Consider the following 20,751-nt stretch of genomic DNA (forward strand, 5'->3'; position numbering starts at 1 on the left):
GCGCGTGCAAGTGCAATACCGGGAGGCTACCGGGGTAGGCCTATAGGCTTAAAATGGAAACATTTTAAAGAACTGACTTCAGATTTAATTGTTGGCCCCTCAAATATCATTAGGGCCTAGGGCCTATCATTTAAACAAGGTTTCTTGGGTTTTTTTTTATCATCGGACATAAGTTTTCTTTTCGGGATCTATCTATGGTTTTGTGTACATGTGGGGTTCCCCAAACTTGTGCTGTGGTTTTGTGACTCATCATGTCTCACAATATAGCTCACGATTGGGGATACCCTATTAGCATGTAGCGGTTAACCGCATTATTGATTAAATGTGAGGTATATTCTTTCACAGTTTATTCTAAGAAAATGTTCTCCTCTGATTCCAGGGCTCATGCATAGGCCCATAGGCTTTACAGTTCACTTCAGCATTTTCAGTACATGTATATTAAATTGTAAATTGGGTATAAAATATCATGATATCGGAATCGAAAATAATATTATCCTACATGGGGTTTGAATAAATATTTTCAAATAAAGAAATAAATCAAGGCTAGCTGTTAGAATATTAAATAAATTGAAAGAAACACATAGGCCTACGAAATTCAGCTTTTTCCCCGTTTTGAATTAAAAGGCAAAAGAGGCTTTCACTTTTTTTTTTTCATAAATGTGAAATGTTGTTTCAGAAACCAGTGCCAGCATCCTCTATTTATACATACACGACTGCTGTACCCATGGTGCAGTGGTGTACGTGCAGTCACAAGTTTGACATATCATTTAATATCGATTTATTCAGCGTTTCCCTATTTCACACATGCAACGATGCCTGCATTGCAATATTGCAATCTTGCAGCTCGCTCTGCAAGAGCTAGTAAAGGGACAGCTTTGTTTACTAACCGCTTCATGCAAATTTATCTAATTAAGTCGATATTGACCAATCAAATACACGTATATTACCAACGCCCCCCACGATGCCCAATGAAATCACTGAAATGCGTATCACGTGATATGATAATTACTCGAGAATCCGGGCACCGCGCGAGGCAAAGACACGCCTACTTCTGGGGAAGCCTCCATGATCAAAACATCAACAACAAACCTAGCGTGGATATATCTGTCAACGTGAGTACTACACAAAAACACGGATATTATCCTTTATTTGGATTCGTATGATGGAAATAATTGTACCTCGTGATTCCTAGTGAACTGAGGAATATTTTATACCCAACCATGCCGTACTCTAAAGAAGAAAAAGCACGGAAGAAAGCGGAACAATTTCGTGAACAAGAACACGTTCAAGCAGAAGAGGTAAACAACAACGACCCCAACGGAGCTGTTGGTGGTGGGGATGACCATGACCACACTGTCATGCCTCAAGATGACCCTAACAGTGAGACCGTGTTGTGTTCCAACAGGATGTCTTGAAGGAGGGAAGCTTATCAATATACAAAATCCTGATGATGTAGATAAAGTTGTCTGCAATAACCCGGATTGTCCGAACAGTAGTTACATGCATAAGATATGTTTTCAAACATGGGAAGAAGAAATGTTGGGTTTTCTACGGAGTTGTGGACGTCTTGCTGAGCTGGTCAGAGAAACAGCGTCGCCAGAATCTGTGGACTAAAAAAGGTTATGATTTAGCATGGAAAGCTTGCTCGTGTACGTGTGGAAAAGGACATCTGCGCAAAGATCTTGATTGGATACCACCACTGAAATCTTTGGATAATCATGGTGCGGGGGACGGTGGTGGTCGCGGTCAGAAGAAGCGTCGCAAGAAATCAAACGACAAACCCACTATTGGTCGTGCGACATCGCTTCCATCGGCTTCAAACCGCGATGGAAATGGGCGGCATCGTCATACCTCGGCGCCATCGACAGAGACACACGACACGCCACCGCAGAGCCCTGTGTCGCGGAATTTCTCGCCAGGACAGTCCCTCGTAGTCATGGATCTGCTACAGTTATAGGTGCCATCGGGGTGCTGCTACTACGCATGCGGGACCAAGTACTCAAGGGCACAAACACAAATTCAAGAAAGCGGAGGGTTCGAACGCACCAAGCATCCAAGCGGAAATAACAACAGTAGAAGTAGCAGCGGAAATCGCAGTAGCAGCGGTAGCTTCAGCTCGGGAGCGAGTTACGATCCAGGCCATTCGGGTAGTCCGCGCAACTGTGGGTCTGGCTTTGGTCAGTCGCAACCACCCATCCACCCAGGTGCCATCAACAAAGGTCAACCTACTGGTCCAAATGGGTACAACAGCAATGCGTTTCTACATCGCATGGATCTATCAGCATTTTTTCAGGTTCTACCGCAAACCAAACTCAATCCGTACCACATCAAAATGGAAGACGACAGCCATGTTGAGAGCGACGATATACGACCGTTTCTATTTTCGGTTCTCAACTCGCAGAGCCTCACCTCGGTCTCCTGCTCGCTATGTCAATTCCGTCTAGCCGTCTTTGATCGTTACCCACTGATAGACGGAACCTTCTACCTCTCGCCTATACGACACAGCGATGGGAGTATACGAGTGGTCATCGACGGTCGACCACAATATCTAGGTGCTGTCTGCATGAAGTGTCTAGAGGGCGTACAACATATAGTCTGTCGCATCTGCAATTCGCGATGGGACGGAAGTCACCACCAACTAGGTACGCTTTACTCCTACGACATCTTCGCCGCGTCTCCTTGCTGCCCCGGTAGGGTAAGCTGCAAGAAGTGCGGCAAGCCAGTCATGGATCCTACGCATGGCACGCATTTCTTCAGTGACTACTCGCAGAATATACGCTGTCCACATTGCGGAGTACCGGACTTCCATTTCATCAAGCCGTTAAGTAGTTACGAAGTACATCTACGAGAGGTCGGTGTCCGTTAAAAAAAATTAGTGGACCAAAAACTTTTTGTGACTTTTGTATACTATAGGTAAAAGTCATTTTAGTAGTTTTGTTCAAATGAACATAGTTAAGAAAAAACAGAAAAGCTTGTATTGTAAAACTTGTAACAAAATTATGTATTTTGCTCTAATATTATGCTAGCATAAACATAACAACCAAACTGCTTTCCTTCTTATCTATACAGTCATATAATATACAGTATTAATTATCTTTTTTCTGGAGATATGAAGGAGTGATGATCGAGCCATGTTGTAAATACACATTCTAGTTTTAGATGGAAAATTACAAGCCTACAGGAAAAATATGATTATTTTAAAGTTATGAAAACATCAAAAACAACAAAAGTGCATGCCAACTTGTAATTTAAGAGAAAATTATTTATATATTCTGTGGTAAGTTTATTTAGGCGACGTTGATTCTTACACTTACAGTTCAAGTGACATAAGGCCGTATAAAATTAATGTTTTGGTTCTCGTCCAGAGGATTTTCATGAATTGATGAGGGAGGGAGGTGTTTTTTTTGTTTTTTTTTTTTTTCCAATGTAAAATTAGCATTGTCAGTAGTTTTCGGTCTTCTCCAACAGTGCTCGAGGAAACGATGAGGCCCTTTTTTTTTTTTTTCCAAATGAGAGATTTTTATGCGTTAAACCCCCTAGAGTACCACAAAAAGACTTGGAAGTGATGCTTGTTCTCTAATAAACTTATTTATATGTTTGAAGATTTCATAAATCATTCCAAAGTCTAAAAAATTGAAAAATCTAAAAAAAAAAAAAAATCTGACAAATCCCAGAAATTAAGGAGGGAGGGGACAAGAACCAAAATATTAATTTTACACTGCCTAATGTGAAGATTGTGATTTTGCAAAAACAGAATAGTGTACAAAGATACGTATGTGTACAAATTCTAAAGACATATTTTGAAAGTCGTTTTTTCTAGCTTAGGTTTCTGGGATATTGTAGCGTATTGTATTTTGCTTTTAGAAATACCGGTAGTATAAAACTTATGGTTATTGTTTTTACATGCATGCACATCTAAAATTGCTGTCATGTGACAATTAATATAAGCCCTGTGTCGTTTGTTTTCTCCCTCGTGAATGTAAAACGTTGAACAGATACATTGTGTTTATTTTGTATGCTGAAATTATGAAATACTAACTTACTAGATTGACATGAAACCAATATGGCGTATGAATAGGCCAAATAAAAAATCAAAGTTTGTTTCCTGTAGGATGTGTATTCTGTGTTTCGGAGCAATTAACATTTTACGGTTTTTTACCACAATTTTATTCCTTTTTTATCCAAGATAAAATACATTTTCATCCATGAACTTTTTTTATAGATATCATCTCTGCCTTCACGAGAAAAACTTCTAAGCTACTGCGCATTTGATTCAATGGCATGGCATCAATCTATGTTTGGGATTTAAAACATATTTTTCAATTATACTTTTTGATAACAAAAATCCATGTTGGTTTTTTGAGCACCTACAGTAGAAACAAACTTTTCTTTGCTATATCCTTATTGTTGCATTTCTGTGAAACAGTGAAGCGGTAGGGCACATCAAGGAAAGCATGTATCATTGGCCCTATTCCTCCGTCTTTGTGTGACATCAAAATCTATCGTTGCCAGGTCAACTGGTTCATGTTATCTGTGTTCAGAACCAATATCAAAATGATCACAACACAAAGTCAATGGGTTGCTACAGGTGGGCACAACAAAGCGTGAACATGTTAGTAAAGTATAAGGTAGCCTATTGTTCTATTTGTACAATGTACATTGGTGAAGAAAATATGGATGGCTGAGTGGCAGTGGTTCCCTAATGTAGACCCTAAAAAGAATGTTGAAAGTGTATCAAAATTGTATTGAAAACCATTCCTTCTAGCAAAAATAATTGTGATTTTAAAACTTCTTTTTATTATTTTGAAGATATGTGCCTGCCTTGATTGTCACGGTTGTACATTTTGGTGCTACATGTACATGTAGATGTATACATTGAAAGCCTCATTGTTTCTCCAGTGTTTTGTAGGTCTGTAAACTGCATCTTCAGTACTGTAGCAACTAGCATAGATTTCTTTTTGACATCTTTATAAAATGTATCGAGGTTGGTATAAAATATGTGAAGCAGAGTCAATAGACAGTAGCATAGCCAGTGGGGGGCAGACTACTCCCCGGACACCTAAAATGGGGACGGAGAAGCTGAAAAATGGGTACGAGATGAAGGGGAGAAAAGAGAGAAAGAAGGGGGAATTTGAGCAAAAAGTAGGGATGACACTGATGTTTGCCCCACCCCACGCGCCTGTCAATGGAGCATCTTTCCGTCCCAGAATAACTTCTCTAGAACATGATGCGTGCGGAAGTTAAAAATAGTCAAATATCTGAGATTAATTTAGTAAAATACAGGCCTTTGCATATCATTTTGGGATGATTGCATGGACCATCCTCCAAATATTCCCCGGACCATCCTCCAAATACCCCCCCCTCTAATTTAAATTCCTTGCCATTCCTACAGGTGTACAATGCTTGTAGTTTCTTCCATTGACCAATGTAATACACCCACCCACTGTACAGCTTCCCTTGAGGGTACCATAATAGGGTGAAGTCACTAGGTCATCAAAATGAACAGGGGGTTGCCAATATTGGGATTTAGCCATTATTTGGGCTAAGTTACATCACCATTTCAGAGCATCTTTTGAAGCATGGACCATATTCATGGTGTTTGGCCCATCCAACTACTCTCCATAAACCCCCAGGATTTAAAACCATGACACCCGGCATGACACCAGATAGGCTGAGATAGTTGTAAAATGATGGCTCTTTTCAATGTCCATTTGAGATGCAGGACATTTGAGATAATTTTTGGCAACAAGGGCAGCTAGGATTGGTTTGTATCATTGTATGGGTCACTATCTGAGGTCATTGACCCTGTTACCATGGTTACTGCCAACATGTACAGTGTAGGAGTGGACAATGATATCCTCAAACAGATATTTACAGTGACGTAGCGATGGATGGGGGCACGTTCCTGGGTGCCACCTGGGGGATTAACCAATTCAGCATCGATTCTGCACCCCCTCCAAGCGATCAAAGTCAAAATTTTGCACACATTTCAGTAGAATCAAAAGATCAATTTAAGACCAAAATTCAACTTTATTATAAACTTAATTAATGGTACATGTATCTGTGCCATATGTGTTTTATTAATTTGTTTGCAAAGTTTAGGTTAGGTACATGGTTCAAGTTGGGAGCAGAGATGTCACATTTCCGGATTTTGGGGATTAAAAAAAAAAAAAATCCGGATTTAAAAAAAAAAAATAAAAAATCTAAATTTTTTTTTTTAAATTTTTTTTTCGCTTTTGGAGTGGCCCTATTGTCTTATCTTTCTGCTTCACATATATCAACATCAGCCATATTGTCCATGTAATAAAGCCAAAAAAAGTGTCTCTTGTACATAAAAGTATAGGAAACTGACAACTTTAAAGCATGTTTTCTGGAAGAAGGAAGCACTTTTTATTAAAAGTGTAGAACAAGCCAGGAGCTTTGAACTGTTCTTTTTACCCTCTGAAATGGCCTTTACTGTGGTGCTAAATCTGCAGAAACCACCCCACCCACCGGGGGCCCCCCAGCCGTGTTTCGCGAGAGCTTCGCTCGCTACGCTTCGCAAGTTCAGGATTTTTTGGGGCAGCCTGTGACATCTCTGTGGGAGTAATTCAGTTCATGATGATGCTAGCTTATGGCAGTTTTATGGGGCGTGTACAGACAATGATTCATTTTCAAAGCAAAAATGGAGACAATTATGGTGCAGTTTATGGACTGATCACTGAGAAGCAATAGAGGGCGCTATACACTGTACTTTGATATTAGTACATGATTTTTCTGTACCGTACATTTAGGCCTATATGTACATGTACATGAAACCAAAACTGGGAGATGATGTGTTTCAGTGAACATTTTGTGTTTTTTCTTTAAAAAAAACATTGTATGTATTCATATGTGTAAACATGATAACACATTAAACCTAAAGATAAGCTATCGAGTGCAGAGAAAGCAAGTTTGATGTGAGCTTCAAATGATATTATATTAAACTTGAATTTTCACATATTATTTCCTGTACTGTAAAATTTATTTCCACTTTGAAATACAAGTTGTTTCATTTGGGTCTGGCAAAGGATTGGCTCAGTTTGGGGATTTGAATGCCCTACAATTAATACTAAATAGTGTAATACTAGTATATTGATAAATTATTAATTATTGTGGAGACAGTGGAGTGATTTTATTTATACCATAATACACACTTTGTCTTAGCTCTGGAATTATGGAAATTTTTGGGCCTCATAACTGCCAAATTGTTGGTTATATAAAAGTAGGCACCGGAGTTTCGCGCGATCGCGCAAAAAGCGCAAAAAATCACGATTTTGGGGTTCCATCGCGATTTTGGTGGTCCATCGTGAATTTTGAGAATTTTGCCAAACACACTACTTTTCAATGTAAATTCACCAATAATAACCTTTTACAACATAACAGGCTTCCCGTTAGTGTGCGTCATTGCGTCCAGATAATAAAAGCCCCAAAATTTTGACCCACCTGCTGAGAATTGAAGTAAATTCTGCAATATTTGTAAATGCAACGTCAGGAAATCGTGCACTTTTTGCATGCTTTCCGAACAATCGCTGGCCTGATGGTGGGGAAGTCCCGATTGATTTGTTTACAACCAAGCACGTGCGCTAATGTTTATTTAATTATTTATCACAACCTGACAATATATTCAATTTTTAATATTTTAAGTTTATTTTCTCATAAATAATCTAGGTTTCCTTTATTAGTATTATTGTTACGATGAATAAAAGCAATTTTAAAGACAAAATCCAAATGATAACTCCTTTTTCATATTATTTGTGGTAGCGCGTGTTTTAGTTTTTGTACATGTAGCATCAACTACACGTTAATTTAAAAAAAGAAATGCGGAAGTGAAAGTACGAACGAAAATTGCTCAAGATTGACAGACTTTGCTCATGTTTTTGCACCTGTTTTTGACCACGTTTCGGACCAAAACTGACACAGAAATGAGAAAAATTATCATATAACGGAGATGGAATATCCGCGGCGAAAATGCACTTTTTTTTTTTTTAACAATCAACATTTGATGAGGTGTAGACCCGGGGTACGTGTGTATCGTCATAATCGTGAATTTAAATACTGGAAAATGCATTTTCGCGCTTTTTGACTTGAATTTTCGCGCTTTATAAAAAACCGGCCGCGCATTTTGCCGTTTTAAATCGCGCGAAACTCCGGTGCCTATATAAAAGTATACAAAATGGCAAACACTTGACAAGTCCATAGACCTGTGAGGTCAAATTTGGGCGAAAATGCTCAGTTTTGGAGAAAATTGCAAATAACATTTTTTTTACCCAAACTGTTACGGAATTTTATCAAAAAAATTGTTGTAAATTTTTTTTCATTAATTTTTAAAAACTAGATTTAAAATACCTACGACCCGGTTTGTTGTTGTTGATTTTTGATTAACTTCAAACCATTTTTGAAATTTGGGTGAAAATCATGTTTTTTTATGATTTTTTTTTGTGTGCAAAATTGAGCATTTAAAAAAAAATTGGTGAAATTGTTTTTAATTTTAGGCATCACTAGGTTCAGCAAATGATTGGGCAAGATCAGAGGGTGTCAGATGTCCCAGCACTGAGCCAGTCCTTAGCTAGCTGAGGGAAATGTGTGAAATGAAAAGAAAAATGTTATTAATTAGCACAACATGTATAAAGAATACAATATAAGATTTTACTTCCCGGGCAGTTGCGAAAACTAGCAGCTGAAAAAGTAGTTTACTTGGAAAAAAAAGTAAAGCATGTACGTAAAAGACATGGCGTAATAGTTGAATAGCACTTTGTTTTATGTAAATCTGTACCAGATCATTAATAGGTGACTTTTTTGTACATCTGAGAGTAAACACCACACTCCAGTATAAATAATTATAGTTAAATTTAACAAACAATTTCACTCACCATAAGACATGCCAATATTTCACTTTCCTTTTTATAAAACTTCTTTTAAAGGAGTATTTCGTGATCCTCATCCTCTTTTTACGACATTTTTCAGTAGATATCCACGAAAAAAGCTTATTCCCAAAATATCAGTTGATTCCGATTTTGCGTTTGCGAGTTATGCATGATTTTGTGTATTGCACTGCTCCATAGACAATGTGTTGTAATTTCGTTCTGGTATACCAGAACGAAATTCAAATTTCACAATATATTTGCTAAACGAATTAATCTGCAAGAAATATTTTGAACATAAACATTATGTTGCAAGAGGTTTCCAGTGATATAAAAATCTCAACTTTTTTTGAGAAAAGTGGGGGATGATGCTGTGGATCACGAAATGCCCCTTAAAGCCATAATGTTAGTTAATTTTTTTTCCAAACCTGATGAATCAGCCAAAATGGATCAGTTAAAATGAACAGAAAGCCTTGATTAGTATTTTAAACTAATATTATTTCAGCATTTTTGGAAAGAAATTTTGCAAAATCAAAATTTGACAGAATTATTGTACATTATGACCAGAGAGTCACACAAACTCAAAAAGAGTTTGTGTGACTCTATCTAGTCTTGTTCAATGTTTGTATTTTTGTACGCTAGTGGTTTTAGAAATTATGATTACCTATCAATTTTGAAATCAGATGTTGGACTTGTTGGGCCGAGTAAAAAAAATACATGTTTCTCGTCCGCGCCCTCCTCCTTTTCTGAAGATTTTTCAAATTTCTTTTTATTTTGTAAACTTTCAGTTGTATGTAACTTGTTGAAAAAAGATGTTTCAGAAGTTGAAACTTATTTTACGGCTTTGTAAATGCATAATACATCATTTAAGAAGAGTTTTGTGATCACTAGAGGGGCCTACCTCTCAAAACAACAAAATAAAAAGGGCCTCCTCCTTTTTCTCAGATATCAATCTGTATGTTGAATATCCAAAAAAAGGTGCCAAATACAGGTATTTAGCATCATTTTCCAATAAAAATAGAAAATAAAAAGCCCTCATCCTCCTAATTTTAAAAACCCATACGAGAAACATATTTTTATTTTTACTTGGCCTTGGTGCTTTTTTTAGTAAGAAAAATAAGTTTGATCTCAAATCTGTTTCCTTTCCAAGGGTGAGATTTTTTAGCAGAGACATTTGGCTCCCATGAAATCTAAAATTTCAAAACAATTCTTTGCTTAGGGTGTTTTTATTTCAATACAATCCTTGTTTAGGGTTAGTTTGACAAATTTTCGACATCCTAGCTTAGGGTCATTTTTGAAAGTCAATTCACGCGGATGCTTACAACTTTTATACATGAGTGATCCCCCCGGGGTGCTACTTAGCCTGGGTAGCTACCTTTTGGGCAACATTGCAAATTTACAGGGACTGTCTTGAATTTTGAGAGCATTAAATAGCTCTCCTGGTGCCTTCAAGTAGAGCTGTTTAGAGCATTTAAAATAGAATGTAAGGAGAGAATGGTCAACTAAAGAGAGCTAAAATCACCTCTCCTATATCCAGGCCCGCACACAGCCCCCCCAATTTGGAAAAGTATACAAAAGTCCCAAAATTGTAGAAAAAAATCAGGTTTTTACCCTTTTTTGGACAAAAAAAGGTCCAAATTTTAGGAAGAAAGTCCACTTTTCACAAAATTGCCCCCAACCCTTTGGAAAAAGTCCACTTTTTCAAAATCAGCACCCCCCCAAATGAAATCCTGCGTACGGGCCTGCCTATATCAGATTTAAGGAGAGCAGTAGAGAGCATTTGCACTTGCTCTCCTCAAAAGGCAGTCCCTGGATATCTGAATTGTACTGGCTTCTAAATGGCCCATTTCACGGTTAGGCGCCACTTTTTGATTTTCACCATATCTGGCCTGGTGGGTAAAAAATAATGGGGTTACAGAATTTACTGTTGGTGATTTTTCATTGTCTCTGTATGGCCTACCTCCATTAGCTTAATCGACCTTTCTAGTTTTATCTTTCAGGGCGCACAGAGGACAGAAAAAGAAAAAAAACCACATTTCACTAGCAACCTGGAAACAGACATTTATTTTCCAATGCTGCCACTTTTAACTATGTTGAGCCTACCAGCTGCTTTTGTTGTTTTTATGTAGTGAACAAGTTGCACTATACAGCCATACATGAACAAAATATTAGTTGTCAGTTAAACTAGCATGAGAACCATTTAAATTTCTGAATTCGGATGTGACATTTTCCGTTCACATCTATGTACCTTATTCAATGTGGAATAGATCGACTAATACTTTACATGAATGGCAAACTAGTGTGTTTTAGTAAAGTTCAGAGTCTTGTTACTATTTGTTGAACAAATTACACTTGTTGCTCTTAATATGTAGATACAGCGATATTTTGAATTTTTGCCAACAAATTCCGTTCACAATTTTGTCACATCCGATTAATTTTCCAAATAGTATAATTTATTAACAAAATGTGGCAGAATTTTTTCTCATTGATTTTTAAAAATCTCCTGCTATGAGCTATCTAATGACACCATTTAATGAAAACTCCTTCATCAACTTAGCTTGCAGATGTCATTTCAAAGTTTCCGTTCACATGTGTCACATCCATGGTACCTGTCACATCCAAAATAGTTTCTTCAAAGAACTAAGACAGGAATGGGACTAGGATGCCAGTTTGAAGTTATTTCATTACAGGTTTGTGGGGGATCAAAAGGCACAACAAATCTTTAATTCAGTATGCCTTCTTTAATTGTGACAGGAGATTCAAAAAGCTTCAATTTCCGTTCACATGTCACATCCTCAAAATTAGTAGTTTTTTTAGGCCAAAATACTTAAACAACATGATATTTGACTTTCTAAAATAGGTTTATTATTTTGTACATGTCATATATGATTATTTCATAGCTTTGTCTTTGTCTTTAGAGGACAGTTTTGTATACAATTTACAGAAGCGGATGTGACATTTTCAATTGTGAACGGAATATTTCAGTAAATTATAAACATTTTGCTTGTCAAAAATATAAAGGGTCAGGAAAAACGTTTTAGCATTGCTCAATTCAATAGAATCTCACAAAATATATGTGTTAGAAGTGCCCAAAGCTTATATTTTTGACAAGCAAACTGTTTATCATAATGAAATATTCCGTTCACAATTGAAAATGTCACATCCACTTCTATAAATTGTAAACAATGTTTTAAAATGAACACTAACACAGGTTGATATGTTTCAATATATCCCATTTAATTCACTGAGTGTGTGAAAACTCTTTGAATCATTATTTTCTGAAACATACTCTGCTTTACAGTGTGTGGTTTCCGTTCACATTGACATCAGTCACATCCAACATTGCACAAACATCAGAATCTTGAATTTGACCTGTGTTTTCAAACTGGCTGATATTATTTGTGAACATTACCCATATTATGACCTTCAAAGCTGTGCAATATCAGAGTCATTCATTGATTATTAAAATTGTTGAGTAAACCTTTTCATGTCAATTTCCCTTTTTACCACAAAAATTACATTAAAGTGGCCATAAATTTGTCATTACACAACAAAATTTGCCCAAATTTGGTCAGAAGGGAGCCTATGACATACTCGTTTATTTTAAATATCTATGATATATGTATTGGACAGTCAAAGTATAAATATACACTACTCAATATTGATCAAATTTGTTAAAAAATTACATAACATGAGATAATAAATCATAATTTTCTTCAAGAAGTAGCGAGATTTAAGCTGGGAAATGATATTTTTATGAAAATCTGGTCTTATTTGGAAAAGAAAACCCCTATTAAATTAAATTTAATCCATTTTGAAAATTTCGAGTTTTTTTCACTAAAAGTGGCGCCTAACCGTGAAATGGGCCATATGTGAGCTTGAAGTAGTGCCTGCCCTGAACCAGGAGCCACCCACAGTAAAAAGCGACTCCTGTTGAAATCTACACTACCCCTGTGGAAGGTTTGGAAATATCTTCAACAGGTTTTTCAAATGTAATTGGTCAGGGTTAATAATTTTGAAACCCACACTCAGGCTCCCGGGGTCACTCCCATTGTGGCCTGTACACCATCCGCGATAATCAACTTTTGAAAAGCACCCTAAACAAGGATTTAACCCTTGGCTAAAACGACACCCTAAACAGGGATTTCATTCCTAACATCAAATTTCATACCCTAAATTTCATTTCAGCGTATTTAGAAATTGCAATTTTGCTACCCTTTTTCCAATTTTTCATGTTTTTGACACCCTAAACGCGTCACGCGGATCGTGCCTACCCACGAAAAAACGACCCTTTTACGCGTTTTCATTATCGCGGATGGTGTACAGGCCACAATGGGAGTGACCCCGGGGCTCCCCTATATTATGGCTTTATCTACATCTTCTACAACTGGAGTGAGTATTTCAAATGAAAGTTAACCAATTGTCTATTTGAAACGCATACTCCCACTGTGGTAGTCTTGAGCAATCCATTCTTCTCACCTTTGCTCCATACATGTATGTAACTGTTACCAGAGAAAGACCTTGCAGGATTTTGATACAAAGTTAGTGTTTTCTTTGCTTTTTTCTAAAAAACTCATACTTGTAAATATAAAATTATAAAACATGGTTTTTTTTAAATAGAGATGACATTTCATAAATTTTGAATACAGCATTGTAAGAAAAAAAGTGGCATATTAATTATTAAGTTTGTTTTGGTGCATTAATTGTTTAAAAGTTTTATTTAATCAATGAAAAATTTAAGTCATTGGGTATGTATTGCATGAAACTAATCATGCCCCTTGAAAAGTGTGCTAAAGATTTAGGTATAAATTTACCAGTGAATTATATTGCCCTGTGGCCGTGGGGTACTTCATTTTATGTAGTGGGTAGGGATGTGGCAGGGATATCAAAAACATATACATGTACTACCCCAATAATATACCTGTAGTGTAGAGTCAACAGACTCAAAAGGTACCCATGGCACATCCCTGTATTAAACTACATGTATCAGGATCAAGGGCTACTTGAATACAACTTGCCACGAACGGTTCGAAAAGCATCCAGTTGGCACCGATTCATTCAGTTGTGTGTAGCTGCAATATAGACAAACTCCCCCAATATTAACGAATGTGATCTTTTAACCTTTATTTGTGACCCGATTTAGTCCACTCAGGCTAATGTCAGCAACTACAAAACTGAGATATAGCCAGAAATTATATAGCTAGTCATAGTTAGACTATGAACATGTAAAAATTTTGTGACTTACATGTAGCAACCAAATCAGTTATAAACATGGGGTTTGGACTGGTAAAATGGGAATTTTCATATAACCCTGATAATAACTCATTTTGAAAAAATATGACTTTAGCCTGAGTTGACTGGATAGGGTCACATTTTGCCACTAGCAGGGTATGTTAGCATATTTACTTGACTTTTCTTATTTAGTGAATCACTCATTGTGTGATCAAGAGTAGTTCTTCTGGGGTGAACCAAACCTGCCTGGTTATCAAATTAATCAGTGACAAGGTTATCTCTGAATTTGACAGGTGCTATTTAAAAACTTATTGCATTAATTAGCACCTGTCAAATTCAGAGATTAATATGATAACCAGGCAGGTTTGGTTTATCACCCCAGAAGACCTGCTCTGGCGGGCTTCCTCTTTTAGGAGAGCTTTTACTTTGGGGAGTGATCACACCCTCATTCACATTAAAAGTCCAGGACTGAATGTAGGCTTTTTTTTCACCATTATCATTTTTATTGGTGGCAACCAACATGTAGGTTTATATTAATGTTACAATTTGCTGAAGTTATTCAAAAAAATCACAACTCATGTTATATTTGTGCTATTTCTTTTCTTCAAATTTGAGGGATTTTTTAAATATAAATTAAGGTGTATTAATTGTGTGATTAAAAAAGATAACACCCTCATAAGGGAACAAACCAAAAGTTTGATGCATGTCCTATAAATGAAAGTGCTTTCATTGAGAACTGCCTCTTCCCCTGAAACATAGCGTGAATTGTTGAAAACTCAAAAGATCAACTTTGACTGCTATTGAACTATTTTTTACAAACGTAATCAGACTTTGTGACTCACTCACCACCCTAACCAATGGCTTTCGTTTATAAGATGACCTGAAATTTTTGGTTTGTCCCCTAACCTATGTGCACCAAGATTGACAATTATGTAATGATTAACAGCTATAAAATGAATGTTCATAGTTTATGTTTACAATGTTTTTTGTCGTGTTTGTGTGAAATTTTATATTCATTTGTTTTGAACAATATATAATAATCTTTAGAAGTTTGGCAAGCTATAGTAAAGATGCACCACACTTGCTTTGTAGGCCCTATGTGTTATAACTTTTGATTAAGAAGGCATCTTTTGCAGTAAATGCATTATTACTTCGTATTATGATAATATATATTATAAAAAAATGTGTTTTATGTTGTATGATATTATGATGTATATAAAGACTGGTTATTTGAAAGGTGTTATTTCCAAGTGCCCTAGAAAGGACAAAAATGCAGATTTTTTTTGACAGTTCGGAGAAAAAAAATCATATATTTTGGCATTGTTTGTTACAAAATGGAATGTTTTTGGTACCGTATCAAAATAAGTTTTTACTTAGTAAAAATGTATAAATTTATAACAGCAGCAAGTTGCTGATAAGATGATTTACATAATGTAACAGGAATGGAAGGTTTGTGTACGATTCATTTTTTCATTGGTGGTGCCTAGGGACACTTGCACCTCCAGGGGGCATCCCCCTCCCTACTTTCACCCCAGACAAAATAAAAGTTTATGAAATTTTCACTTTTTCACCCAATTTTAGGGGTATGTTTGCAGATTTTTCCCCACCCCCAGCAATTCACTTTGTCCCAAAAAAAAAAAAAAAAAGTTCTGATGCTGTCACTCTATTTATTGCGATAGTTGACATTTCAGTTCACTTTCATGCAGTATTGGGCCATATCAGTATTCCATACAACCCTGTATGACCTTCATCTACCACCCACACAGGGGGTGTAGATTTCAAATGGAGCCACCCATTTAGCTAACCCCATTTGGATTTCACACTCCTTTAATGAGGGCGAATTCCATAGGGGGTGTATGGATTACAACTGGAATAGCTCATTTAGGTCCTCCCCTTCTATGTGAGCTCTGATGTCATGACTGTAAGCAAAAGGATACAGGGGGTGTTACTCCCATTAACTAGTGGGTATTATTGTAACCATTGAAATAGAACTTTGATCTGATGAATGCAATTAGACTCCAAAAGTAACACAGACGATTGGCTCATTTTAGTGTTTTTATGTATAACATTCTGTATGAATGCTTTAAAAAAGAAATTGAAATCGGCCAAATGTATTGGGATTTACATGTAACATCATATTTGAGTTGTTCAAATTGTGACGGACCGAAGAAATAACAGTCATGTTCCAAAGGTTTGGAACTGCTAAAAACGGAGTACATTTGGTTGTATCTTCCATTCTTGATTTTGTGCATAAAATTAAGTTCATTGTATTATAATGTATATTTTGGTATACATGTACAATGTATCAGTAACATAAACACTTTTGAAGTGTATGTTTAGTTTACAGAAATATATTATTCAGTCCGAAAAATGAAATACCAAAAAAGCAATATAAACCGTAAATAAGAGAAAGGGTTTGTTATGAAGCAAAAAGGTTATTACTGTACTTGTAATGATGGTTATGTATGAATCATGATGATGAAAAAGATGATATTGTTGATCTTGTTGACAAAGACATTGGGGTGATAGTCACACTACACTTATTGATCTAGATTATTGCAGATTGATGTAAATCTGTGCTTTGTGTATGATTTATCATTGTGGGTTTAGTTATTAAGCGCAATTTTAGAACCTGGTACGCCACTACTGTCATACACCCCCTGATTAGTTTGAGAACAGTGCATCATCACGGAATTAAGCACAGCTCGTGCACGGTGTACTTTATTCTTAAATCTTGTACTGTACTTGTAGCTTATTTGCTAATACAGATCCGATTTGCAAGTTTGAAATATTGTCAACTAAGAGAGCACTAGGAGCACAAATGGAATTTTACCATAAATTGCAATATTGTTTTTATATGACATTAAAACTGTCCCAGCCAATCATTTGGAATCATAAAATGTGCTCCATGGGTACTTATTGTACAGCAAATGCTCCAGGAGCATTGCAGGTGTGAGGCTTTGTACTAAAATGTGAGTTCCAGGAGCACACTAAAGCAGAATACATTGCATTGCTTGCTCCAGGGGCACAACTCCCCAGTAGAACCGCTGATAATGTATACATACATCATGTGTGTAAAATCCTTGTGTGCCTCACTTACTTAGAGTGTCATACATTATTGTGTTCCAGGAGTACTTTACATTGACAATATCTCAGAATTACAATCTGATTGGGCCACCAATCATGGGTGCTTTTGTTTGGCAAAAGGTAAGCAGTAATTATATTCCTGCATTATACATAATATATATTGCATATTTGATATAGATTGTTTATGATCTGGATTAATGTAGGTTTAATAAGTTAAGTGCGGTGTGGTTACCCCCATTTGTAGGCATGTTTGTATTGACGGTTGTCATTACAGAAAAGAAAGAGAAATAAAAGTTTAGGAAAACTCACTGCTTTTGTTTCACATGTCTCCATTATTGGTGTTGATATCAGTATACTAAAATAGGGATGTGACATATTAAATTTTAAGGGATAATACAGTAATTTAATGTAATTTTGATACCCAAAACGTAAGAACAAATACTAAACTTCCTTGGGAGGGGACATTTCCCAAACACTCATATTATTGGCCTCAACTCAAGAATCACAAGACCTATGGAGATTATTGGCTTCCTTGACTCATTTCCTAAATAGTCGGGCAGCAAACTACCCAGTTTTTAAGGCCCGTGGCCTTTTGATGAAGACAATGTGCCACCTATCCTATCATGTTGTTTGGGTCCCAAGTAACATATTTATACATGTTTACAAAAATCCAGATGCAGCAGAAGGCGACCATCTTGTTTTTCAAAATGGCGCCCATTTTGGCAAAATATTTCCAATATTTGTCAAACTGCCCCTTCCCAATGTGATTTTATTGGCACAGTAGTGATTGTTTTAGGCTTGTTATAGTAGTTTTGTCATGTGGGAGCACCAATATTAATGATTTACAAATTCAAAATGGCCGCCAAAAATTCAAAATGGCCACCAAAATCAATTTATTTCCTTCAAACATACAATAAGCCTACATCAATCTGGTAACATATGAGATTGGATACGTGACATCAATATTAAAATAATAACACACACAAATCCCATACTTAATGCACACCCCCCACCCACCCCGTATATTTCGTATATTATTTTAAAATGCCACAGATAATGTATCAAAAACGTTTTCTTGGCTCATACGGGTATCCTTTATACAAGAACAGTTGGTGGTGCTAGTTTGGGCTACAGGCTATATAACTACATCCATAAGCACATGGCAGCAGGGGGTACGTGGTTCTTCAAAAAAATTTGAACCATTTAAGGACAATTTTGCCCAAATGTGCCCAGTTGGTTGCACTGGTCTCCACTGAAAAGCCACCCATCGATATACCAAAATCGCTGAAAAAGGTACCCCAAAACCGTGGCACCTTCCTGTACACCTTCAAACAGGAAGACCCCCAGGACATGGCATTGGCCAGATATTGAGAGGTATTGAGGGGTATTGAGAACAGGGTAAAAGGTACCGAGTGGTCCCAGAAATGGTTTATGTGTCCCGGGGGATGGAATTTTTAATGGTTTTTAGGGATGGAGTTAGGGATACCAGGGATGGGGTATAAAAGAGTACTAGTAAAGGGTACCGAAGGTCCCAGGGACAACAGTTTATGGATCCAGGTGAAGGTGCTAGGTTCCAGAGGTGACATTAGGGGTGTCAGCAATGGGGTTTGGGGTACCAAGGACAGGGTTAGGGGTTCGGGGGATGAGGTTAAGGGTTCCAGGAATGGGGAGAGTCCCATGGTCGGTGTTAGGGCACCTAAAACAATGCCTACTGTACCAATAAATTCACAATGGGAAGGGTCAATTTGAAAAATATTGGATAGGGTGAGGGGTACTGGGATGGAGTAAAGGGTCCCAGGGTTTGGATAATGGGTACCGGGGACAGCGTTAGGTGCACTGAGGAAGGGCTAAGGGTACTGAGGACAGTGTAACGGGTAATATGGGTCCCGGTGAAGGGGCTATGGGTTTCAGAGATGACCGGTCATGGGTCCAGGAATGGGGTTAGAGGTCGCATGATCGTGACGCGTGTTTGAGGACCAAGGGATAGGATATGGGTGACTGGGGATTGAGTTAGGGCTTCCAGGGTTGGAGAAATGGGTACCAGGAACTGAGTAAGGAGTACTGGGCATTGTGTATGGTGAACCAGATGTGGGCTATTAAACAGGTTCCGAAGATGGTATTAGGGTCCCAGGGATGTTTCATGGCCGGGTCTCAGGGACGGAGTTTGGTGTTCCATGAATTGAGTTAAAGGTCACATAGTTTGTGTTAGAGGTCCCCGGGAATAGGGTAATGGGGATGGAGGCCAAGGGTTAGGGATATGAGTACCAGGAACAGGATAAGGGGTGTAAGGCATTGAATATGGGGAACCAGATGTGGGGTTACAGGAGCCAAAGATAGGATTAGGGTCCCAGGGATGGGTCATGGGTCTCGGGGACGGAGTTACGGGTTCCAGGAATAGAGTTAAAAGTCCCATAGTTGGTGTTAGAGGTTCCAGGGAATAGGGTAAGGGGTAATGGTGATAGAATTAGGGGTCCCAGGGTTGGGGTACCAAGAACAGAGTTAGGGGTGCCGGGCATTGGTTAAGGGTAAACAGGTTGTGGGGTTGCATGTACCAAAGGTGGGATTAGGATCCCAGGGATATGGGCAGACCTGCCAACCTAGCGCAGTAAGAAAGAGAGACATTGAGGCCAAAACTTTGTACATGTACACAAACCAGGTACCGACAAATTCAAAGACTTGAGGTGTGCAATACTTACAGAATATTCAGGGAAGGTTTTGCAGGTCTAAATTTATCACAATAGACTAAAGAGAATGCTATAGCCAAATTTTAAAAAAGTGAAATTTGCATCATTTTCTGCTGTTCTTACATTTAAATTTGCCATCACTGAAATTTTCAGAAAGCAGGACTGTCCCTCTTTTTCACTTTGGAAAACCCCAAATGAGGGACAGTCCCTCAAAATGAGGGACAGTTGACAGTTCTGTATGGGTCTTGCGAGAGTTCCAGGTTCCATGAACGGAGTTTAAAAGTCCCAAAGTTGGTGTTAGAGGTCTCAGGGAATAAGGTAAGGGGTAATGGAGATGGAGTTAGGGGTCCCCGCGTTGCGGTAATGGGTACCGGGCATTAGGTAAGGGGTACCGGATGTGGGGTTACCGGTACCAAAGATGGGATTAGACTAGAGGTTCTAGGAATGGAGTTAAAGGTCCCATAGTTGGTGTTAGGTGTCCCGGGAATAGGGTTAGGGGTACTGGGGATAGAGTTCCGGGTTTCCAGGTTTGGCGTTAGGAGTCCCAGGGATGACGTTAGGGGTACCGAGGACTGTGTAAGGGTACTGGAGTAAGAGACTTAGGGTACTAAGGATATGGTTAGGGTGCCAAGGGTGTGTTATGGGCTGGTCCGAGTACATCAAATTTAGCCAGAACATATCAGGTTATGGGCCACTGGGCAATGGATTAGGGGCTGTGCAATAATTATGAGCCCCCCGGGGGGGTAAAATTTCCAAACGGCTCGCCAAAAATCGCTTGCCCCCCCCTCTCGGCCTGCCAAAAATTGCTTGCCCCCCCAAATATTCTTTGCCCCCCTTGCGCATGCCAAATTTTTGGGATCCCAATT

At 37.9% G+C, this 20,751-nt stretch overlaps 1 protein-coding gene across 1 annotated transcript; it reads left to right on the forward strand.

Moving 5' to 3' along the window:
- Positions 1–1,085: 1,085 nt before the first annotated feature.
- Positions 1,086–3,485, forward strand: LOC140157740 (headcase protein homolog). Its single transcript, XM_072180988.1, is given in 4 exon segments — positions 1,086–1,332; positions 1,382–1,572; positions 1,574–1,950; positions 2,005–3,485. Coding segments are annotated over 4 exon segments (1,542 nt in total). The 5' UTR covers positions 1,086–1,220; the 3' UTR covers positions 2,867–3,485.
- Positions 3,486–20,751: the final 17,266 nt, after the last annotated feature.

This window comes from Amphiura filiformis, chromosome 7, assembly GCF_039555335.1.
Source record: "Amphiura filiformis chromosome 7, Afil_fr2py, whole genome shotgun sequence".
Classification (NCBI taxonomy): domain Eukaryota; kingdom Metazoa; phylum Echinodermata; class Ophiuroidea; order Amphilepidida; family Amphiuridae; genus Amphiura; species Amphiura filiformis.